This window comes from Lithobates pipiens, unplaced genomic scaffold (genome assembly GCF_037356315.1).
Source record: "Lithobates pipiens isolate NorthernLeopardFrog02 unplaced genomic scaffold, aLitPip1_a1.2 Scaffold_23, whole genome shotgun sequence".
Lineage (NCBI taxonomy): Eukaryota > Metazoa > Chordata > Amphibia > Anura > Ranidae > Lithobates > Lithobates pipiens.
Genome location: NW_027507785.1, coordinates 44,281,270 through 44,306,490, shown reverse-complemented (window position 1 = coordinate 44,306,490; position 25,221 = coordinate 44,281,270). Strand labels below are relative to the sequence as shown.

The 25,221-nt window shown below is 47.6% G+C and overlaps 1 protein-coding gene across 1 annotated transcript in view; it reads left to right on the top strand.

The window, feature by feature from the left end:
* CACNA2D2 (calcium voltage-gated channel auxiliary subunit alpha2delta 2) overlaps positions 1-25,221 on the top strand; it is a 278,037-nt gene that overhangs the window by 174,472 nt on the left and 78,344 nt on the right. The window contains 2 exon segments of the mRNA XM_077451058.1: positions 2,879-2,938; positions 23,377-23,421. Of these exon segments, the coding sequence (XP_077307184.1) occupies positions 2,879-2,938; positions 23,377-23,421 (105 nt within the window).

Genomic DNA, 25,221 nt, shown 5'->3' with positions numbered 1-25,221 from the left:
GCAGGTTCGGAGGGTAGTACAGACACCGGAGAGGACAGACAGGTGTCATTGTTCTCTTAACATGAGGATGGTTTTACCTAGCAGAATGTGATGATGGCGGAGGCAGGCAGCTTCTTAGCAAATTGTTGAATGTGTAACCTGTGTCTGTAATGTGATATAAATGTGAAGTATACAATATGACATGTGAGATCGATGTCCCACCCTACTCGGGGTCACAGGGAAACCTTTGGTGGGCCACTTTTCTCCGTGTTCTGCTGCCCCCTTGTGTCCAGAATACAAACTGGTCTGTGAGCAAACACCGCAAACCTCAGACATAATTGTATAAACATTTTTATATATACGCTGATTAGCCCTACACCTCACATAACACTATGATCATTGACAAATAAATATCTTGTGACGATGGCATCTGAAAGTGGGTGGGATTTATGAGAGCAAGTGAACATGTTGTCCCTGACGAGGATGTGCTGAAAGCAAAAAAGAAATGAGAAAGTTTAAGGATTTAAGGGACTTTGACAAGGGCCAAATTGTAATGTCTACATGACTGGGCTAGAGCACCTCCAAAACTGCAGCTCTTGTAGGATGTTCCCGGTCTGTAGTGATCAGGACTGACCAAAAGTGGTCTAAGGAATGACCCGGAGAACCCTTAGAATCATGGGTGACCAAGGCTCAATGATGGAGGTGGGGGGGGGGGGAGGCTCAATGATGGAGGTGAGGAGGGAAGGCTCATTGATGGAGGCGGGGAGGAAAATCTCATTGATGGAAGTGGGGGAGGGGAGGCTTATTGATGGAGGTGGGGGGGGAGAGGCTCATTGATGGAGGTGGGGGGGGAGGCTCATTGATGGAGGTGGGGAGGGAAGGCTCATTGATGGAGGTGGGGAGGGAAGGCTCACTGTTGAAGGTGGGGAGGGAAGGCTCAATGATGGAGGGGGGAGGCTCATTGATGGATGTAGGGAGGCTCATTGGACTTGGGGAGGCTCATTGGTGGAGATGGGGGGGGGGGGCTCATTGATGGAGGTGGGGGGGGGGGAGGCTCATTGATGGAGGTGGGGGGGGGGGGAGGCTCATTGATGGAGGTGGGGGGGGGGAGGCTCATTGATGGAGGTGGGGGGGGAGGCTCATTGATGGAGGTGGGGGGGGAGGCTCATTGATGGAGGTGGGGGGGAGGCTCATTGATGGAGGTGGGGGGAGGCTCATTGATGGAGGTGGGGGGAGGCTCATTGATGGAGGTGGGGGGGAGGCTCATTGATGGATGTAGGGAGGCTCATTGGACTTGGGGAGGCTCATTGGTGGAGATGGGGGGGGGGCTCATTGATGGAGGTGGGGGGGGCTCATTGATGGAGGTGGGGGGGGGGGAGGCTCATTGATGGAGGTGGGGGGGGGAGGCTCATTGATGGAGGTGGGGGGGGAGGCTCATTGATGGAGGTGGGGGGAGGCTCATTGATGGAGGTGGGGGGGAGGCTCATTGATGGAGGTGGGGGGAGGCTCATTAATGGAAGTGGGGGGGGGGGGAGGCTCATTGATGGAGGTGGCGAGGGAAGGCTCATTGGTGGAGGTGGCGAGGGAAGGCTCATTGGTGGAGGCGGGGCGGGGAGGCTCATTGGTGGAGGCGGGGCGGGGAGGCTCATTGGTGGAGGCGGGGCGGGGAGGCTCATTGGTGGAGGCGGGGCGGGAAGGCTCATTGGTGGAGGCGGGGCGGGAAGGCTCATTGGTGGAGGTGGGGAGGGAAGGCTCATTGGTGGAGGTGGGGAGGGAAGGCTCATTGGTGGAGGTGGCGAGGGAAGGCTCATTGGTGGAGGCGGCGAGGGAAGGCTCATTGGTGGAGGCGGCGAGGGAAGGCTCATTGGTGGAGTTGAGGAGGGAAGGCTCATTGAGGTGAGGGGTCAATAGTGTCAGTGGAAACTTTTCTTAGAGGCAGAAATTGTTCATTCCTCAGGGAACCCCTCTTAACCTCTGGAGGAACCCTGGGCTTCCATGAAACTCTGTTTGAGAAACCCTGCTGTATGGTATGGTTGGATAAGGAGAGAGGAAGGAATTATGAAGCTTAGCAAAAGACAGCTGGGTAGGGCTGACACCATTTCTTACAATTTCAGTCCGCAAAAATGTGGTCAGCCCTTAACAGGACTTGAGAGAATTTCTGGCAGTTTATTGGGTATTGTTCAGCACTTGTGGGGTCATTAAAGGAATCGGACACGAGGAAATGTGCATGCATTGCAGTTGCGTATTTAATGCCCTGGCATACACCTTAAGTGAAGCAGTTAGTTTGACATAACTGCTTTTGTTGGGCGTTTGCAGGCTCTCCGGGTGTGGGAACTCCTCAGTACCACATGTCTGATGGATATCTCGTCACAGTTGTGCTAATCTTTGATTGACGTAAACAGCTGGATTTTCCTGTGCTCCAGCGAGGAGATCCGCAGAACGTTTGTGAAGCCTGAGGATAGATTGGAGAACTCCTGACCCGATCAGACATTGTCTGTTATTGCAGGATGAGTCCACAGGAGGAGAGTTCCTTCTATGGAGGCGGAGAGCCCGTGGCGGCAATATCTGCAATCTGGAGTTCTAAATATGCAGCAATTGCTGTTATCACATTGTTGCAGTTTGCAAAATTGAAACCTTTGATTTGTTCATAAATAGAACAACTAAATATTTTCTGAGCCGCTCATCTGTAAAGTATTAGAAGGGTCTATTAGGCTTGATGAGTAGTTTGGGGGCCTCTTGCATTTCCAATTCTCTGACTGGCTAAGGGCTGCAAAGAATAAATAAATAAAAATCAGGACATTTGCAGCCAAAAAAAGAGTTTTTAGCCGGCTTGGCGTGTTGCGGCTTGTTTGGCGTATTGCGTTGCTATTAATGATGTTGTTTGGCTCTTGTCTTGCAGAGGCTGGCACGCGCTGCGGAGGAGTTCCAGAGAGCTCACCGTTGGCAGGATAACATCAGGGTAAGTGCACCTCGACTGTCACCCCGCCCGCCCTCCCCCGCCTCATATTGGGCCGTTCTGTCTGCACACCGCAAGATCCACCGCCGCACCCCCCCCCCCCCCGCCCCCACAGAATCTCATCGGAGTAAATCTGGCACAGGCTATATATATCATTTGGTACAGAGATGTCTCCTGTCAGCATTTCTCACAATACAGCCAACTGAGGTCCAACGTGTGCCGAGTCTGCATCTATCTGAACGGGTCGGCCATTATCCTGGGGCTGAACGTGCCGAGTCCTCCAACTTCCTTCTCCTCTCCCAACGGCCAACCGAAGTCTCCCCATCTCTCCTCTGTCGTCTTCTATATTTCCCCCGTTCACCCCCCCCCCCCCTTCACTTTCTGACTGATCCTCTTCTCCTACTCGTTCTCTTCCTATCCCCTGCTTCCTTTTTGCCCCCGTCTCCTGCTTACTTATAGAAGACAAAAGACGCTTACCCATCAATTTCAAGAAAGACACGTCTTGCCTTCTTAGGGCCTTAAATCCACCTTTGATCTAGAGGAAGGCAAACAATCCTTGTAGAGCATGGTCCGGGGAACGAAATCCTTCCCCAAAGACCAGTGTACAGTGTTATTTCTTTTATATATTTCTTTGTATTATGTGTCTTTATAAATATATACAGCTTTTTGTAGTAACAATATATACAGTGCCGGCTAGAACTACTTCACGTGGAAACCTAATGCATGTTTATACAGCTCTTACAGTAAAGAACTCTTTCAATATGTGAAGACTGCTTGGACCTTGAAGAAGGGGACATACCCCGAAAGCTTGTCCTGAAAAATTGTATGTTAGTGCAAATAAAAAAAGTATCACGGACAGTACTCAATTTTCTCTGTCACAATTGCACTAATACGGCTACAATCACATTAAATATGTGAAGATAAAACCCCTTTCCTCTCCTCACATCTCATCTATCCCCCTTCCTTTCTTCTCCTACTTCTTTTTTCTTTATTTCCTATTCTTTTCTTCCTTTCCTCTCCTCTTCTCACCTCTCCCATCTCTCTTCCCTGCTTTCTCTTCTTTCTCACCTCTCCCATCTCTCTTCTCCTCCTCTTTCTCTCTCTTCTCCCATCTTTCTTCCCCTCTTTCTTGCCTCTTACATCTCTCTTCTTTCTCACCTCTCCCATCCCTCTCTTCTCATCTTCCTCTCTTCTCTCCTACCCGATCTCTCTTCTTCTCTTCCTCTTCCATCCCTCTCTTCTCTACCTCTTCTTTCATCTTTCTCTCCTCTCCCATCACTCTCTTCTTCTCTTCCTCTCCTCTCCCTACTCTTTTCTCCTCCTCCTCCTCTTCTCCTCTTTCTCTCCTCCCTATTCTCTCTTCCTTTCTTCTCCCATGTCTTTTCTCCCCTTTCTCTCCTCTCCCATCTTTCTTCTCCTCTTTCTCTCCTCTCCCATTCTCTCTTCTCCTCTTTCTCTCCTCCCCCATATTCTGTCCTTTTCTTCCTCGCCTCTCCCATCTCCCTCTTCTTCTCTTCCTCTCCTCTCCCATCTCTCTTCTTTTTCCATCCCTCTCTTCTTCTTTTCTACCTCTTCTCTTTCATCTTTTTCTCCCCTCCCATCACTCTCTTCTTCTCCTCTCCCTACTCTTTTCTCCTCCTCCTCTCTTCTCCACCTCCTCTCCTCTTCAATCTCTCTCTTCTCCTCTTCATCTTTCCCATTTCTCTTCTCCTCTTTCTCTCCTTCCCTATTCTCTCTTCCTTTCTTCTCCCATGTCTTTTCTCCCCTTCCTCTCCTCTCCCATCTCTCTCTTTTTCTTCTCTTCCATCTATCTTCTTCTCTTCCTCTCCTCTTCCATCTCTCTTCTCCTCTTCTTCACCTCCCCCCCCCCCCCTTCTCCTCTTCTTCACCTCCCCCCCTTCTCCTCCTCTCTCTTCCAGTTTTCTCTCTTCTCCTCTTTCTCTCCTTTCCCATTCTCTCTTCTCCTCTTTCTCTCCTCCCCCATAGTCTCTTCTTCACTTCTTCGTCTCTCCCATTGCCCTCTTCTTCTCTTCCTGTCCTCTCCCATCTCTTTCTTCTTCTCTTTCTCTCCTCTACCATCATCTCTCGCTTCTTCTTCTGTTCCTATCCTCTTCCATCCCTCTCTTCTTTCTCTCCTATCCCACCCCTCTTTTATCCTCTTCCTCTCCTCTCCCATTTCTCTTTTCTGTCTTCCTCTCCCATCTCTCTCTTCTTCTCTTCCTGTCCTTTTCCATCTCTCTTCTTCTCTCACCAACGTTCCTTCCCCTCTCCTCTCCCACTTCCCTCCTTTACTTATCTCTACCTCTCCTCCTCAAAATCTATTCTTATTTATTTCATGTTCTTTTCTTTCATTACTTTCCTCTTCCTTTCCTTTACTCTCATCTACTCATCTCTGCCCCTCCTCTGCCTTACCTCTCCTCTCCCTCTCTCATCTGTTCTTCTCTCCCATCTATCTTTCCTCATCTTTCTACTCATCTCATCTTCTCCTTTCCCTCTTCCTTGTCTCTTCCTTTTCCTTTGTCCTCTGTCTTCTTCCACATCTCTGTTCTCTTCTTCTTCTCCCCCGATCCTCTTCTCCCCCGATCCTCTTCTCCCCCGATCCTCTTCTCCCCCGATCCTCCTTTTTCTTCTCTCTCCTTTCCTTTACCTCTCCTGTCTTTCTTCTTTTTTTTTTTTTTTTTCCTTTCCTCTTGCATCTCTCTCCCTTTCCTCTTCTTTTTCTTTTCCTCCCCTCTCTTCTCCTCTCCCTCTCTGCTCTCTTCCTGACGTCCCTAATGAAACTGAATGAGGTCACTTGGATCAGATTGTCTCTTGCCCAGCGTTGGCTCCTCGACATAACTAGAATCGGGAGGTGCGCAGCGATCTGAGGTTTGGACCTCTTGCTGGAAGATTGTGGTGAGCTGGATCTGGAGGAACCAATGTGACGCATAACGTGTGCATGTAACTGCCTGCGTCTGACCGGGGGGCATTCAGAGATCAGAGGTGACATTTGCTGTAGGTGGGACTTTCTTGTAGACATTTATATTCAGATATCCGCAATGTGAGCTCGTGACAATTGTCCGGTGACCGGCGCTCCTTGAAGCTTCACGCCCCGGTCTGATGTCGGTACGGCAGATTCTCCGCTCCACTCTGTGGGCAGATCATGTTTTTAAATGCTGCATTTTACAATATGCTGTATAATGTGCAGCACTTTTGTTCATTTACAGCAGTTTTTATCTGATATCTCATGACTATTGACCCCCATTAGAATTACAGCTCAGGCTATAAAATGGTCACTTGCCCCAAACCTGATGTCCCAGTGATAGATGGGAATTGACAGGCTGAATCGCTCTCTTCTGCCCTGGATTGGGGTGCTAAGTTCTCATGTCCACCTATCCCTGCCAACAAATCTGGAGTCTGCCATGGACTTGGGTGGTGAGCTCTTATGTCTACTACCTATTCTGAATACCAATGCTGGAGCCTGCTATGGGCTTGGGTGGTAAGTTCTCATCTCCACTTATCCCCACAAACAATTCTCAAGTTTACCATTGACTTGGATGGTGATTTCTTATCTCTACCTATTCTGAGTACTAATACTAGAGTCTGCCATGGGCTTCAATGGTAAGTTCTCATTTCCACCTATCCTCCCCACCAATACTGGTGTTTGCCATGGACTTGGGTGCTAAAATCTCACCTCCACCTATCCTCACCACCAATGCTGGAGTCTGTGATGGGCTTGTGTGCTAACTTGGTGGGCCCTGCTCGTTAGAGCTTACAATTTAAGAGGACTTGGGTGGTGATTTCCTATCCCCACCTATTCTAACCACCAATACTGGACTCTGCCATGTGCTTGGGTGGTGAGTCCTCATCTCCACCAATCTACACCACCAATAATGGAGTCTGCCATGGAGTTGGGTGGTAAGTTCTCATCTCCGCCTATCGTCACCACCAAAACTGGAGTCTACCATGGATTTGGGTGGTGAGTTCTCATCTCCATCTATCCTTGCCAACAATACTGGTGACCCATAAACTTGGGTGATATGTTCCCATCTTCGCCTATCCTCACCACCAATTCTGGACTTGGGTGCTGAGTTCTTATCTCTGCGTGTTCTGAGTACCAATACAGGAGCCTGCCATGGGCTTGGGTAGCAAGTTCTCATTTCTAATTTTCTACCAATCCTCACCACCAATACTGGTGTCTGCCATGGACTTGAGTGCCAAGTTCTCATTGTCACCTATCCTCATCACCAATAATGAAGTCTACCATGGATTCGGGTGGTGAGTTCTCATCTCCACCTATCCCTGCCAACAATACTAGTGTCTGCCATGGACTTGAGTTGTAAGTTCCCATCTTCTCCTATCCTCACCACCAATACTGGAGTCTGCCATGGACTTGGGTGGTAAGATCTAATTTCCACCTATCCTCACCACCAATACTGGAGTCTGTCATGGACTTGGGTGGTAAGATCTAATTTCCACCTATCCTCACCACCAATACTGGAGTCTGCCCTGGACTTGGATAGTAAGTTCTTATCTCCACTTATTCTGACCACCAATACTGGTGTCTGCCATGGGCTTGAGTGGTAATTGGGTGGTAATTTCCCATCTTCACCTATCCTCACAACCAATACTGGAGTCTCGATAGGCTTGGGTGGCAAGTTACAATCTTCACCTATATTTACCACCAGTACTGGAGTCTGCCATGGACTTGGGTGGTGAGTTCTTATCGCCACTTATTCTGACCACCAATACTGGTGTCTGCCATGCTTGAGTGGTAAGTTCACCTCCGTCTATCTTCACCACCAATACTGGAGTCTGCCATGGAGTTGGGTAGTAAGTTCTCATCTTCACCCAACTTCCGCACCAATACTGGAGTCTGTGGTAAAATACTGTGTTCAGGGAGGCTTATGCACCAGAACCTTTTGGTTTTATAGAAAGCCAGTTGGAAATTCATCCGATTGGATTCCATTCCAAGCTGAATCTCAGTGTTAAATGGGCCTAAAACAACTCTTACCGTGGATTCCATAACGTGATACTACAGTGATGTCGTTTTTCGGGAGGGTCTTGGCCACTTCGCTCTTCGGCAGAGCCTGTTGCCAGCTCTCATCTGGCTTCTACAGAGTTAAAGATCTGCCGAATCAGGACTCGGTAAATGCGCCTTTTCAGAACAATGGATTATTGGTGGACGCCACAAATTACTGACAATTAGTTTTCTTCCTAATTATGAGGCTATATTTGCCAATGTGTGCCGTCCGCTCGTCAACATAAAGTGCTTAATAAGCACTCTCTATTGAAACACACACATAAGTCTGGCTGGCAGATTATTTTACAGATTGATACCAGAATATCATTTTCCAGAGTTGGCAGGATGGCAGGCCAACACGTGCGCCCGACTCCAGCCTCGCTTACGGCTATATCTAGAGAGTAATCATCTATCTGTGTGCAGTCTCTCTCTCTCTCTCCGGCTAGTGGATCCATGGAGGGCCAGTGCCGGCGTTAGACCGGAGCTTTACCTACAAGTTACACAGTAACCACACATGTCCATCAAGTTCAAACAGAAGAGGAAAATGAACTAAATTGGGCACAGCTTCCACAGTACAGGTCTTCTTTTTAAATACCTTGCTACAATGTATATATTGTATTATTAGAATGATTGAAGCATATATTATAATTATCTTTGCACACGGGGGCTACACAATTATTATTTTTTTTGCAGTGCTACACAATGGCTGCATTTTACAGCTCCTCGCGGTTCAAGTATGAGCCGTCCGAAAACAATACACCCCCTGAGTGGCTGATATATCTGCAGTTAGATCGTCAGCTCTACGCTGCCTCTAGTGGCTAATCTAAAAATCTCAACACGTAATATAATGACAACTATAGAACAGAGCCAAGTATTGTGACATCAGCTCCGCAACAACGACACAAAATATACGCTTGATGAAAACATACGCAGACAGACAATCTGGTTGTACAATCTGCTTTAGATTTCATGACAGCTGTGTACAAGGAGGACCCACCTGAGGATTGCATACTCTATCCTATCATGGAGGCTCCACTTCTCACCCACCAACATTTTTCTCCATGGTCATGCCCAAATCCCACCAGACCTCTCCTCTAAATATGCAGGGACCTCCCCCTCCCATCATGCCCACTTTATGGTTGGTCCCGGCCGGACCCAGCTTCTAAAAATGCAGTAACCACCCATCATGTCTCTTTTATGGTTGCTCCTGCCCAGGCCAAACCTCTAAATATGCAGGGACCAACCATCATGCCCATATTACTGTTGGTCCTGCCCAGACCCTGCCCTCCAAATATGCAGGAACCACCATCTTGCCCGCATTATGGTTGGTCCTATCCAGACCCCACCCTTAAATATCCAGTAAGCACCCATTATGGCTACTTTACGCTTGGCCTTATCTATCGTGTTATGATGGCTCCACATCTTACCTGCCAACATTTTTGCTCCAGGACCCACGCGCATGGTTGTGCCAAAACCCCACCTCTAAACATGCAGGGGCCACCCATCATGCCCACTTTATGATTGTTCCTGCCCAGACCCGCCTCTAAATATGCAAGGATCACCCGTCATGCCCACTTTACAGTTTCTCCAGGCCAGACCCCACCTCTAAATATGTAGAGACCACCCATCATGCCCTCTTTACAGTTGGTCCTGCCCAGACTTGTCTTCAAAATGCAGGGACCACCCATCATGCCACCCAGACCCACCTCTAAATATGCAGTAACCACCCATCATGGCCACTTTACGGTTGGTCCTATCTATCCTGTCATGAAGGTTCCACATCTTACCTACCAACATTGTGCTCCAGGACACACGCCCATGGTCATGCCCAATTCCCCCCCGGACCCTGCCTCTAAATTTGCAGGGAACACCCATCATACCCACTTTATGATCGCTCATGCCTAGACCCCGCCTTCAACAATGCAGGGACTACCCATCATGCCCACTTTAGGGTTGCTACTAATTATCATGTCATGAAGGTTCGACCTCTTACCTAGCAACATTATGCTCCAGGACCCATGCCCACAGTCCTGCCCAATTCCCACACAGACCTCTCCTCTAAGTATGCAGTAACTACCCATCATACCCACTTTATGCTTGCTCTTGCCAGGACCACACCTCTAAATATGTAGTAACCACTCACAATGCCCATTTTACTGTGTGGTCCTGTCCAGACCACGCCTCCAAAATGCAGAGACCACCCATCATGCCTACTTCATGTTTGGTTCCACCCAGACCCCAGCTCTAAATATGCAGCAACCATCCATCATGGCCGCTTTATGGTTGGGTGTATCTAAACTGTCATGAAGGTTTCACATCTTACCTACTAACATTATGCTCCAGGACCCATGTCCATGGTTGTGCCCAAATCCCTCCCCACCTCTAAATATGCAGGGACCACCCATCATGCCCACATTACAGTTGGTCCTGCCCAGACCCTGCCTCTAAATATGCAAAGACCGCCCATAATGCCCGCTTTATTGTTGGCCCTGCCCAGACCCTGCCTCTAAATATGCAAAGACCACCCATCATGCCCACTTTTCTCTTGGTCCTGTCCAGACCTCTCCTCCAAATATGCATGGACCACCCTTTAAGCCTACTTTATGGTTGGTCCCACCCAGACCCCGCCTCTAAATCTGCGGTAACCACCCATCATGGCCACTTTAAAGTTGGTCCTGTCTATCCTGTCATGAAGGCTCCGCTTCTTGCCTGCCCACATTATGCTCCAGGACCCGTGCCCATGGTCATGCCCAAATCCCACCCAGACCCCACCTCTAAATATGCAGGGACCCCCCCAATCATGCCCATTTTAAGGTTGGTCCCACCCAGACCTCGCCTCTAAATCTGCAGTAACCACCCATCATGCCCACTTTACTGTTGGTCCTGTCCAGACCTCTCCTCTAAATATGTAGGGACCACCCTTTATGCCTACTTTATGGTTGGACCCACCCCGACCCCGCCTCTAAATATGCGGTAACCACCTATCATGGCCAATTTAAGGTTGGTCCTATCTGTCCTGTTATGAAGGTTCTACATCTTACCTACCAACATTATGCTCCAGGACCAACGCCTATGGTCAAATCCAATTCCCTCCCCCCAGATCCCGCCTCTAGATGTGCAGGGACCGCCCATCATGCCCACATTACTGTTGGTCCTGCCCAGACCCTGCCTCTAAATATGCAAAGACCACCCATCATGCCAACTTTACTGTTGGTCCTGTCCAGACCTCTCCGCCAAATATGTAGGGACCACCCTTTTATGGTTGGTCCCACCCAGACCCCGCCTCTAAATATGCGTTCTTTGGTTACTGTGCAATAACTCAAATATTGAAGCTGCGATCCCGGGACATGACCCGGGACACGGCATTGGAAGGACAGACGGAAAAAATGCTGCACTGTCCCTGCAAATCCAGGACAGTATGTATCTATGTACCTGCTAGTGATTCTAAAGGAGATTGTACAATCAGATTGTATGGTGTATGACCAGCCTAAAGGGGATTGTACTGTTTGAAGGAACACTTGATTAGAAATCTCTTGTTTCTTCCCCCTGCATTCTTCTGTGTATTGGCAGCTTTTTTTTTTTCGGGGCTGACTCTTTTAGCTGATCCCTGTTCATCCACAGTCAGAATTTACTGAGATAATAAAGGTTTTTGTTGCCACCAAATGACGCTCGGCGGTATCACCTGAGCCGGCGTTGGCGGTGTGCGGCATTATCCGAGCAGTCGTTTCATAGCTGACTTGGCCGGCCGCCGCGCCCTCCTCTCCAGTACTGATTGCCGCTCTCTCCAGATGTCCAGTGCCCCCCTCCCCCCCTCCCCCACCCGATCATAACGCCAATGAGTTCTGGCCTTCCATCAATGCCCGTCGCAGACAGATGGTGGGAGAGGTCTAATGTGTGACACGAGCCGCCGATTCCCCCCCCCCTCCCCCCCTCTCCGTCTGTCCTGGTCACTGATTGCACCCCAACATGGTGCCTCCTAATCATTCTGATTGCTGCGCGGCGGTCGGTGGAAGATGGCGGACACGGGGCGCCCAGGGATGGCATATCCTTGTATTCCTTCTCCTGTCCAATCGTAACAACATTCCGCATTCTATTCCTATCCGAGAAAAATGGAAACTTTTTATAACATTTTTTACTTTTTTTTTTTTTTCTTTTTTTTTTCTTTTCTTTTTTTTTTTTTTGTATCGAGACGGAAACACCCGGACAGGTCAGGTTTCATTCTTAATGGCGCCCCAAAGCACTCTGCCAAGGCAAGGGAACCTGTCAGCACCATTACAAGTCCCCATGAATAAATCCCGACTTGTCACAATATACAGAAACGGGGTCTTTTTTTTTGGGTGATAAGCCCCCCTTTCATCAATAGAAATCTCACCTTGAGCTCCGGTCAATGATTCTGCCTAGGTCGAGAGTCTGCTGCAGACAGGAGGAAGCATTTCCTCAGTCTCCGCTCCCCCAGTTGCTATACCTAGGCTGAGATGATGTCATCAGTCTGCTGTAGGCAAGGGGAAGCATTTCCTCAGTCTCATCTCCCCCAGTGACTATGCCTTGGCTTGGATGGTTTAATTAGTCTGCTGCAGGCTGGAGGAATCATTTCCTCAGTCTCCTCTCACCCAGTGGCTTTGCCTAGGCCAAGATGATGTCATCAGTCTGCTGTGGGCAGGCTGAAGCATTTCCTTGGTCTCCTCTTCCCCTGTGACCTTTCCTTGGCTGAGATGAAGCCATTAGTCTGCTGCAGGCAGGAGGAAGCATTTCGTCTGTCTCCCCTCCCCCAGTGATCAGACTATATATTGTGACTTTGTAGAAGGAGGAGTCGTCATTTCCTCAGTCTCCCCTCGCCCCGTGATCAGACTGTACATTGTAACGTTGTAGAAGGAGGAGGAAGCATTTCCTCAGTCTCTGCCCCCAGTGATCAGACTGTACATTGTAACTTTGTAGAAGGAGGAGGAGGCATTTCCTCAGTCTCCCCTCCCCCAGTGATCAGACTGTACATTGTAACTTTGTAGAAGGAGGAAGCATTTCCTCAGTCTCTGCCCCCAGTGATCAGACTGTACATTGTAACTTCGTAGAAGGAGGAGGAAGCATTTCCTCAGTCTCCCCTCCCCCAGTGATCAGACTGTACATTGTAACTTTGTAGCAAGTCCTGGATGATGCCTGAACGAAGATGGCATCATCCTTCTAGAGAGGAAATCGGAAGACGTCGTCAGGGGGGAGTCTTGTGATCGCTGTGTGAAGTAATAAATACCTGGAAGGGTTACACTGACTAGTTAGCATGAGAAAATATATCTGACAATTATTCCATATCTGATGACAGGTCCACTTTAATCGGGAGCATTCAGCGCAATGTTACCTGCCAAATACAGGTGCAGCAAATGTAAAGGGGTGGGTTCAGTGTGGGGAGGAAAGGGCTAGATGATGCTGTGTGTCCTCCAATCAGGAAATGGGTGTGGGGCTCTCTATGTGACTTGATGCAGCTTCTGGTGCACATGGTGAGAAGCTCACAGTGTGCGGGGAAATCAGAGGAAGCCGTTTCAGTCCAGGAGAGGAGCCGCTACAGCCGGACATGACTGAAGGGGGGGGGGGGCGGATCGATAACGCGGCGGGATAGCGCTGTACCGGCTGGCAGCCATGTTGGTGATTTCAGTCCTGCTGGCGTTGGAGGGATGATGAGGGATTGGGCGCTGGGATGTGCTCCGGCCATAATGACGGACTCTCCAGGGTGACATGATGTGAGCGATCGTTCCCTCGGCTGCCCGCCGGCTCCTCGTGGGGTAAATTTGTGTCATTTCGATTCTCTGTGCCGGAATGGAACGTCCTTTGTCCCTGAGATGTGACCTTCACATGATTAGAGCGTCTTGTGTCACTGGAAGCGAGGAAAGCGGCCGGAGCCACCGGAAAAAATCCCAGCCAATGACAAACAGCGAAATCCTTCAATCCAGGAAAAAAATGTGTCCAAAAACACCTCTAATATAAAATCCACAATCCTTCTTTATATGATCTTCCTGTCATTCCAGAGATGGGAATGAGGGGGGGGGGAGGCACTGTGCACCTTGTATGGCAATGTACATACCACCCTGACATGTTTCAGGCACTGGCGGATGTAGTAAGGGAAGCGGGCGAGACCGAGCCAATGGGAACCTCCCAGTGTTGAAATATTTGGCAAAAATTCCAAGAGCCAATCAAAGCAGCCCTTCATCTGGGTTTTATTTGTCTGCCCGCTGCGCCTCATTCCCTTCAGAGGTTCAGAAACAATCGGATTTAACCCCTCGTCCACCGAGCCACGCCTTCAAATCTGCATTTTTTTTCTAGAAATTACTATAAGCCCCCCAAAAATTATATATTTTATATTAATTTTATTAATTAATAAATCATTTGTTTTATTTTTTTATTACTAATTTATTTCTTAATTATTTTATCATTTTCATTATTATTCTCTTTATTAATTATATTTGTAATTTTTGTTTAAATGTTCTAGCTATTCATTTTATTTATTATTTATTCATTATTTTTATAATCTTCTTCTTTCTTCATTCCTTCCTTCAACCTTCCTCTTTTTTCTTCCTCCTTTTTTCTTTGTAATCCTTTCGTCTTCGTCTTTGTCTTCTTTCTTCTTCCACCTTCTTCTTCTTCCTCCTCCTTCTTTCGCCTCCTTCTTCCATCTCTTTCTTCCGTCTCCTTTTTCCATCTTTCTTCCTTCCACCTTCTTCTTCTTCCACCTTCTTCTTCTTCCACCTTCTTCTTCTTCCTCGTTCTTCTTCTTCCTCGTTCTTCTTTTTCTTCTTCCTCCTTCTTCTTCCTCCCTCTTCTTCCACCTCCTTCTCCTTCCTCCTTCTTCCTCCTTTTTCCTCCACCTTCTTCTTCCTCCTTCTTCCGTCTTCTTCTTCCACCTTCTCCTTCTTCCTCGTTCTTCTTTTTCTTCTTCCTCCTTCTTCCTCCCTCTTCTTCCACCTTCTTCTTCTTCCTCCTCCTTCTTTCGCCTCCTTCTTCCATCTCTTTCTTCCGTCTCCTTTTTCCATCTTTCTTCCTTCCACCTTCTTCTTCTTCCACCTTCTTCTTCTTCCACCTTCTTCTTCTTCCTCGTTCTTCTTTTTCTTCTTCCTCCTTCTTCTTCCTCCCTCTTCTTCCACCTCCTTCTTCTCCTTCCTCCTTCTTCCTCCTTTTTCCTCCACCTTCTTCTTCCTCCTTCTTCCGTCTTCTTCTTCCACCTTCTCCTTCTTCCTCGTTCTTCTTTTTCTTCTTCCTCCTTCTTCCTCCCTCTTCTTCCACCTTCTTCTCCTTCCTCCTTCTTCCTCCACCTTCTTCTTCCTCCTTCTTCCTCCTCCTCTTTCGGCTCCTTCTTTCGTTTCCTTCTTCCGTCTTCTTCTTCTGCCTTCTTTCTTCCTTCCGTCTTCTTCTTCTGCCTTCTTTCTTCCTTCCGTCTTCTTCCGCCTTCTTTCTTCCTTCCGCCTTCTTTCTTCCTTCCGCCTTCTTTCTTCCTTCCGCCTTCTTCTTCTTCATCCACCTTCTTCTTCTTCCTCGTTCTTCTTCCCCCCTCTCCTTCCTCCTTCTTTCACCTCCTTCTTTCACCTGCTTCTTCCGTCTTCTTCTTCCTCCTTCTTCTGTCTTCTTTTCTTCCTTCCTCCTTCTTTCTTCCTCCTTCTTTCTTCCTCCTTCTTTCTTCCTCCTTTTTCCTTTTCTTTCTTCTTCCTCCTCCTTCTTCCTCCTTCTTCCTCCTCCTTCCTTCCTTCTTCTTCCTTCTTCTTCCTTCCTTCTTTCTTTCTTCTCTTTCTTCTTCCTTCCTTCTTCCTTCTTTCTTTCTTTCTTTTTCTTTCTTTCTTTCTTCCTCCCTTTTCTCCTTCTTCCTCCCTTTTCTTCTTCTTCCTCCCTCTTCTTCTTGCCCACCTTCTTCTTTCCTTTCCACCTTCTTCTTTCCTTTCCACCTTCTTTCCTTTCTTTCTTCTCCTTCCCTTTCTTTCTTCTCCTTCCCTTTCTTTCTTCTCCTTCCCTTTCTTTCTTCTCCTTCCCTTTCTTTCTTCTTCCTTTTTCTACCATCTATTTGTGTTTTAAATATACACACTTTTTTTTTAATTGTATTATATATTTTGTGAAAGCAGAGACCCTGGAGAATAAAATGGTGATAGTTGCAGTTTTTTTTTTATGATGTGCAGTATTTATTTGCGCATCTATTAAACATTTATTTTCAGTGAAAAAATGCACTAAAATGACTTAAGTGCAGCAAATACAATATAATATATAATACCTCATTTTGGTAGAATATAAAAAAAAATATATGAGAAAATAGGTTCTAGGCACGTCGAAGCTTTAAAATTGGCGCATGTCCCTGGAATAGCAAAAAAAAAGTACGGTACCCAAAATTCTCCGTGGTCGATGCTTTTAAAGCCTTCAGGGGGTGTGAATTATGACCCTGGAATTATCGCTCTGACTTCGACGCGTTTCTGAAGACACCTCAGATGCGTGCGCAATTGTTCTTTTCAGTTTATACTCGCGCTTACCCTGCGCTGCGCTTTTTAGATTGGGGGGTGACTGGGGGGCTGGAAAAATGTTATTTAGATTTTTTTATACATCTTCTTTTTATTTTTTTTTTATTTTTTTTTTACACTTTTTTGTATTTATATTTATTTGCTACTTTATTGCAGTCACGGGGGGACTGAAAGGCCCTCTATGTGGTAACAACGGGAGACGTGACAAGTCCTCTTCATGGTGACATTGTGGGGGTCCTATTAGACCCCCAATGTCTTCACTGCCCTCCAAAGCGGATATTAAAGCGCCGATCGCTCTGGAATGATATCTGTGACCCCGGAAGTGACCCCATACACATCACTTCCAGGGTCATCCGTCGCAGGAGGGATTGAGGTGTTCCCTGACCTCCTCCTGCTCTCAAGCTGCTTCCTGTGGTCCTGAGCCCCCCCCCCCCTCTCGCTTTGAGAGTCCCATAAAAGTGATCACTTTTATCAGAAAGTCTCTCACCAGCCGATACCGAGCTCTCAGCTGCAGCAGATCATCTCTGTGCTGCTTCTCCTTTCACTGTCCAGTCGCAGGAAGGGGCAGGCGCTTGGAAGTGGGTTTAATGATCCTGGTGGTCATCTGAGGACATCTAGTGGTGGAAAGAAATACTGCAGCAGGAGATTAATTTTCACCCTCTATCGCCATGCTCTTTGTTGGCACATAAGCACAGCACATCTGATTGGCTCCTTATGCTGCTTCTCCCTGTCATAGTCTGAGCTCTGCTGTACAAGAATTGTAAGAGACTAATAGCAGGTCAGGTTCGAGATTTAAAAAAAAAAATATTCTGCAGTATTCATCATTAATCCAGAGCTGTCCCCTGCAGCATATCTTTTTTTCCGCCACTAGATGACTCCAGGTGACGACCAGCATCACTAAGCCCATAAGCACTCCAACACATCTGATTGGCTCCCTGTACTGCTTCTCCCTTTCCTAGTCTGAGCTCTGCTGTACAGGAATTGTGGGAGGCTAATAGCAGGTCAAATTCAGGATCTTCCCCCTGCAGTACTTCTTTTCTGCCACTAGATGTCCTGAGATGACCACCAGCATCATTAAACACACCTCTAAGCACCTGACTGGACAGTGAAAGGAGAAGCAGCAAATAGATGAGCTGATCTGTCTGTCACTCTGCTCTCTCCTTCTATCGGTGTGCTCTGTGCTGCAATATTCAGCTTTAATCCAGGGCTGTCCTCTGCAGTACTTAATTTCTGCCGCTACATGTCCTCCTTGTGTTATTTCTCCCTCTCCCAGTCTGAGCTCTGCTCTACAGGGAGGGCAAGTGTCATATTAGGTACCTGTGCCTCTTACTTTTTACTACTATTTCTACTACTCCTCATACTACTCCTCATATTACTGCTCATACTACCACTACTCCTACTCATACTACTCATACTCATACTACCTATACTCATACTACCTATACTCATACTACTTCTCCTCATAATAATACTACTACTCCCCATACTACTACTACTCCTCATATTACTCCTCATACTACTATATTCATACTACTACTCCTACTCCTTCTCATTCTACTACTACTACTCATACTAATTCTCCTCATACTACTACTCATACTCGTAATACTACTCCTCATACTACTACTCATACTACTGTATTCATACTACTACTCCTCATATTACTCCTCATACTACTACTCATACTACTGTATTCATACTACTACTCCTTGTACTACTACTTCTACTACACATACTACTACTACTTATACTCCTACTACCACTATTACTACTCATACTGATACTCCTACTCCTCATACTCCTACTACTCCTTATACTACTACTCCTACTACTACTCATACTACTCCTCCTCCTCATACTATTACTACTCGTACTTGTCCTTATACTACTACTCATACTATTACTACTCATACTACTCCTACTACTACTCATACTATTACTACTCCTACTACTCATACTATTACTACTACTACTCATACTATTACTACTCATACTACTCCTACTACTACTCATACTATTACTACTACTACTCATACTATTACTACTACTACTCATACTACTTCTCCTCATACTACTATTCATACTAATAGTAGTATGCCTCATACTCCTACTACTCGTACTGCTCCTCATAACCATACTGATATTACTACTCCTGATACTTTTACGCATACTCATACTACAACTCATATTCATACTCGATAATTTGTATCTTTTGTATCCCCCTGGAGTTCTTTGTTATTGGCACCATGGTGGCGGACTATCTTGGGCACCGGTGTGCCCGCGGTGGGGGGGGGGGGGGTTTACAGATCTTCCCGTTTACTATCTAAATATTTATTTTCCTTTCACGCTCTGCACGTTCTCCGCCATGAATAGAACGTAAAACGCTTTCACGGAACCCAGTTTGCGGATTTTGCCGTTGGCGTTTAGCGGCCTTCTCAGCGCCAGGCCGGTATCGGCGCTCCTTCCTGTGAAAAGCGATGGCGGAGCATCACGCCGGCGCCTCGTACGTGCCTCACGCGGATAATGATCCTTGTCGCAGCGCTACCTCGGCGGCAGGTAGAAGGAGGCCGCAGGTGGGGGAACGTGACGGCTCTGTCCTTGCCGGTGACCTTGTCGCCGAGTTCACCTGAATTCTTCTTGCAGTTGGCGTAGAGCGGAGGCTGCGATTAGCAGTCAGGATCCGTCTGCAGAGAGAGGTCGGCCCCTCTCCGATGCACGCGGCACGCGGGGCGGGAGTGGCGAACGGGTGTGGGTTTTATTTTTTTTTTTGCTGGTTAATAGGTTTGTGTGTTGACGAATGATCCTCATCAAATGAGAGTCTTTATAATGTTTGATATAATGTCAGCTTTCATTATGCTGCAGGGCAATGAGAGCGGAGGAGGGGGGAAACGGCGAGGGGGGGGAGGGGGGAGCGGGATAGAGCGCACAGAGGAGAGCGCGGGAAGGAGGGGGGCGGAATGACTGGAATAGCAATGGAGCAAACCCAGCCCGGCACATCCAGAGAATGATGGGAGCGATCCGCCGCCAAAACCGCATATCATCATATCGCCGCTCCGCTCCTAAATGGACGTGTTTACCTGGATGGCTCCGCCGGCCGGATCCCCCACTTCCCAATCATTCGCCCATCACCCTTCTTCCAAATGACCCTCTGCGCAATTCTCTATTTGTGCCGCCTTTGACGGGAAATCAACGCGTTTCCACTTTGTATATATTTTCAGTCATTATTATAATGTTGATCTTAACTCCTTAAGAACCAGAGGGTGTAGTGCTGCGCCCCCACTCACTGCACACCCCCACTCAGTGCACACCCCCACTCACCGCACGACTCCGCACGCCCCCCCCACTCACCGCACGCCCCCCCCACTCACCGCACGCCCCCCACTCACCGCACGCCCCCCACTCACCGCACGCCCCCCACTCACCGCACGCCCCCCACTCACCCCACTCACCACATGCCCCCCACTCACCGCACGCCCCCCACTCACCGCACGCCCCCCACTCACCACACACCCCCCACTCACCGCACGCCCCCCACTCACCACACACCCCCCACTCACCGCACGCACCCCACTCACCGCACGCAGCCCACTCACCGCATGCCCCCCACTCACCGCACGCCCCCCACTCACCGCACGCCCCCCACTCACCGCACGCCCTCCACTCACCGCACGCCCCCCACTCACCGCACGCCCCCCACTCACCCCACTCACCACATGCCCCCCACTCACCGCACGCCCCCCACTCACCGCACGCCCCCCACTCACCCCACTCACCACACACCCCCCACTCACCGCACACACCCCACTCACCGCACGCACCCCACTCACCGCACGCCCCCCACTCACCGCACGCCCCCCACTCACCGCACGCCCCCCACTCACCGCACGCCCCCCACTCACCGCACGCCCCCCACTCACCGCACGCCCCCCACTCACCGCACGCCTCCCACTCACCGCACGCCTCCCACTCACCGCACGCCCCCCACTCACCGCACGCCCCCCACTCACCGCACGCCTCCCACGCCCCCCACTCACCGCACGCCCCCCACTCACCCCACTCACCGCACGCCTACGCTCACCGCACGCCCGCGCTCTCATCGCACTCACCGCACACCCGCACTCACCCCGCTCACCGCACGCCCCCACTAACCGCACGACTCCGCACGCCCCCACACACCGCATTCACTGCACACCCCCACTCACCTCGTGCCCCCACTCGCCGCACACCCCCACTCGCCGCACACCCCGACAACTCACAAGTGCGTTTTATGTGTTCTTCCAAAATAAACCGCTACGTAATTCTCTATTTGTGCCGCCTTTGATGGGAAATCGCTGCGTTTCCACTTTGTATATATTTTTTAGTCATTATAATAATGACAATCTTAAGTCCTTAAGAACCAGAGGGTGTAGTGCTGCAGCCAAACTCACCGCACGCCCCCCACTCACCTCACGTCGCAGCGCCCCCACTCGCCTCTCGCACCCCCACTCGCCTCTCGCGCCCCCACTCGCCTCTCGCGCCCCCACTCGCCTCTCGCGCCCCCACACGCCTCTCGCGCCCCCACTCGCCTCTCACACTCGCCTCTCGCGTCGCCCGTGTGCCCCCACGTGCCTCGAGCCCGCACTCGCCTCACTCCCCTGCGAAAATTAGGAAGGGGGGCGGAGCTTCTATTACTGGCAGTTTGTGTACACCTCTTGTTTAAACTTCAGCAGCGCAACTTTTATGGGCATGTTTTCGGAGCCGCACCATTTATTTGAACGGGCCTCCTTCCACTCAAAAACGCGCTAAAGAAGCGCATGTACCAAATTTTGGACAGGAGCCAAGCACTTTCTGTGTTGCGAGTTTATAACGCATTTTCTTGGAAAATGCGCAGTTAAACACATGACTGCTACGTGCGTTTGGGGTGCCATTAGGAAATAAAGCCACCACAAACGCGTTGCTCGTTTGCACAAATGCATGTTTCTGTTACACCCGATTTGTAAACAGGGCCTTGGACATGAGACCAAGTGCATTTTGCGTCACGCAGAAAAACATGGAGCTTCTACCTGCGTTTGAGGTGCCCTTAAGAAATAACGTCGCTGCCAGCGCCTTCTGCGCTTTTCACATGTTTGCAGAGACTAGTCCACCCCTGCCGAAATCCCCCCTCCCAGCTCAAATTCTCTCTCTCCTCAGGTCCCCTGGCACACAACCCCCCCCCCCCCCCCTCCCCCCCCCAAAAAAAATATTACCCCTCCCAGCACAAATCCTCTACTCTTCAAATTCCCCCCCCCCCCCTCCAAATACACATCCTCTCCCCCCACTCCAAATCCTTTTCCCAGCACAGCCCCCCCTTCCAAAAAAATGAAAAATTCCCCTCCTATCACAAATCCAATTCCCCCCCCTCTACCATATCACCTCTTCTTGCACAAACACCCCAAGCCCCCTTCCTAGCACAGATCCTCTTCCCTTCATCCCCTCTCCCAACACAAAACCCCCAAATTCTCCAACCCAACACAAGTCCTCCCACAAGCAAAATCCCCTTGTGGCACCATCCCATCACACAGTGCCCAGGGCAGCCGCCCCTCTCTGCCCATCCCTTGTCCCGGTCCTGCATGCCCCACCTCCACTGGGAGGGGACTTAGTTGTTTTGGTGAGCACATCTGTTTTCAGTGCGATGAAACAGCCAAGCGCACATTGTAAGACCCCCCCGCGTGTAGCGATAAAAAAACGGCGCGGGGGGGGGGGGGGGGGTCTGTATGTTGTGCTTTAAACCCCATCCACCTTGTAAAGGTTGTACTAATCCATATTTTTTTTTTCCTAAGCTCCTTATAAATTTGGCAAATTTGTATCAAAATTATATATTTAAAAAAAAGTAAGTAATAACAAGGAAATAATAATAAAAAAAATAAAAAAAAATAGGGAATGGCTTTAAATGCCATCCACCTACTCTCTTATAAGGCTGTACTAATCCTAATTTATTTTCCTTATAAATTTATCAAAATTATATGTATATTAAAAAAAAAACAAAAAAAAACAAAGCAATAAAAAAGGAAATAATAAAAACAAAAATTAGGGAATGGCTTTAAATGCCATCAACCTATTCTCTTATAAGGCTGTACTAATCCTAATTCTAATTCTAATTTTTTTTCCTTATAAATTTGGCAAATGTGTATCGAGATATATTTATATGTGTGTATGTGTGTGTGTGTGTGTGTGTGTGTGTGTGTGTATGTATATATATATATATATATATATATATATATATATATATATATATATATATATATATATATATGTGTATGTATGTATGTAGTATAATCTACTATGGAAAAAAAGCTGTGCTAATCCTAATTTTTTTTCCTTATAAATTTGGCAAATTTGTAAATAAATATATATCAGTTAAGATCAACATTATAATGATGAGTTTGGCTGCAGCAGTACACCCTCTGGTTCTTAAGGAGTTAAGATCAACATTATAATATTACAATATATATATTATATTATATAAACTGCTGAAATAATTGTGGAATCTAAAACCAATAAAGTAATAAAAAGGAAATATTAAAAAAATGATATGGATAGATCAGATTATGTAAAAGAATGAAACATTTGAATATGGAAGCTGAATGTATAAGACCCACCTGTCGCACTGACAGCAGGGGGCGCTCCTATCGCAGAGCACAAGCTGCTAAAGAAGGAGGAGGAGTGGCCACACGCAGGCCTGAAGATTTGAATTCTTCTACACGTGCCCGTCCATTAGAGACTCAGAAATGTTGTAAATTGTACACATTTATCACACTCTTTCAACAAGGCAGAGCAACAGGAATCGATATCATCACCATTGATCTTTACGTGGTGCTGTTGATCGTTGTGGGCCCATTGCAGCAGCGTTTTGCAGCTCTGATCGGAATGTGTGACTTCTGTAATATCGTCGTCTTATATTCTCACACTTCCCTGATACTCGGAATGCTTTTTTTTTTATATAGGAGGAAGATATCGAGTACTATGATGCCAAGGCTGATACAGAATATGTAAGTAGCATTGCAAATTCCCAAAATGCTGTCATTGTTTTAGTTCAATAGTATTTTCTTTTTATTTCTATATGTATATATTTTTGCACTGATGAGTTATATACTGTATGTTTTTATTTATATAGACAAGACAAAAAGTGGGACTTTACAGCGCATCCAGAAAGTATTCACAGCGCTTCACTTTTTCCACATTTTGTTATATTACAGCCTTATTCCAAAATGGATTAAATGTATTATTTTCTTCAAAAATTCTACAAACAATCCCATATAATGACAACATGAAAGAAGTTTGTTTGAAATCTTTGCAAATTTATTAAAAATAAAAAATCCCATGCACATGAGTATCACAGGCTCCTCCCATGCTCATGAGTATCACAGGCTCCTCCCATGCTCATGAGTATCACAGGCTCCTCCCATGCTCATGAGTATCACAGGCTCCTCCCATGCTCATGAGTATCACAGGATCCTCCCATGCTCATGAGTATCACAGGATCCTCCCATGCTCATGAGTATCACAGGATCCTCCCATGCTCATGAGTATCACAGGCTCCTCCCATGCTCATGAGTATCACAGGATCCTCCCATGCTCATGAGTATCACAGGCTCCTCCCATGCTCATGAGTATCACAGGCTCCTCCCATGCTCATGAGTATCACAGGCTCCTCCCATGCTCATGAGTATCACAGGCTCCTCCCATGCTCATGAGTATCACAGGCTCCTCCCATGCTCATGAGTATCACAGGCTCCTCCCATGCTCATGAGTATCACAGGCTCCTCCCATGCTCATGAGTATCACAGGCTCCTCCCATGCTCATGAGTATCACAGGCTCCTCCCATGCTCATGAGTATCACAGGCTCCTCCCATGCTCATGAGTATCACAGGCTCCTCCCATGCACATGTGTATCACAGGCTCCTCCCATGCACATGAGTATCACAGCCTTTGCCTTTGCTCAATAATTTGAAGCTCCTTTGGCACCAATTACATACTCTTGTACATGGGAGGAGCCTGTGATACTCGTGTACATTGGGATTTTTATTTTATTTTTTTTAAATAAATTTGCAAAGATTTCAAACAAACTTTTTTCATGTTGTCATTATGGGGTATTGATTGTAGAATTTTGAAGAAAATAATTTCATTAATTTTGGAAAAAGGCTGTAACATAACGGCATGTGGAAAAAGTGAAGCGCTGTGAATACTTTCTGGATACACTGTATGCCAAGTAATAATATGACAAAATACAACCAAAATCCAGCAAATTTTATTACAAAGAAATTCCAACATAAAACTGCCATTAGCCATATGCAAAAATCATAAAAAACAAACACAAGAGGGCGCCTCCATCTAGGTGTAGCAATTTATTACACCTAGACGGAGGTGCCCTCACGTGTTTGTTTTAGACATAGTCATTAGGATCTTAAGACCTAATCTGAGAGGAGCTGCATCTGCATTTTTTTTTCTTTTATTGTACTGTCACCAGTCCGTGATCACCACCACTCCCATTATATGAGGGGTAGGCGACCTCGGCACTCCAGCTGTGGTGAATCTATAAATCCCATCATGCCTCTGATCGTCAGGGTCTAGCAGTGTCTCATGGGACTTGTAGTTTTACCACAGCTGGAGGGCCGTGGTTGCCTACCCTGGCATTCTATGACGACGCTGTACTGCATTGGTGACAATATGTAAAAACAATAATTGTGATTTATTTTTATTTTTAAAGTAAATATTTTTTTTTTATTATTAAAACTTCAGAAAACTCGCCATGCTTCTTACTAAATACCTTAGACTGTCTACGTTCCAA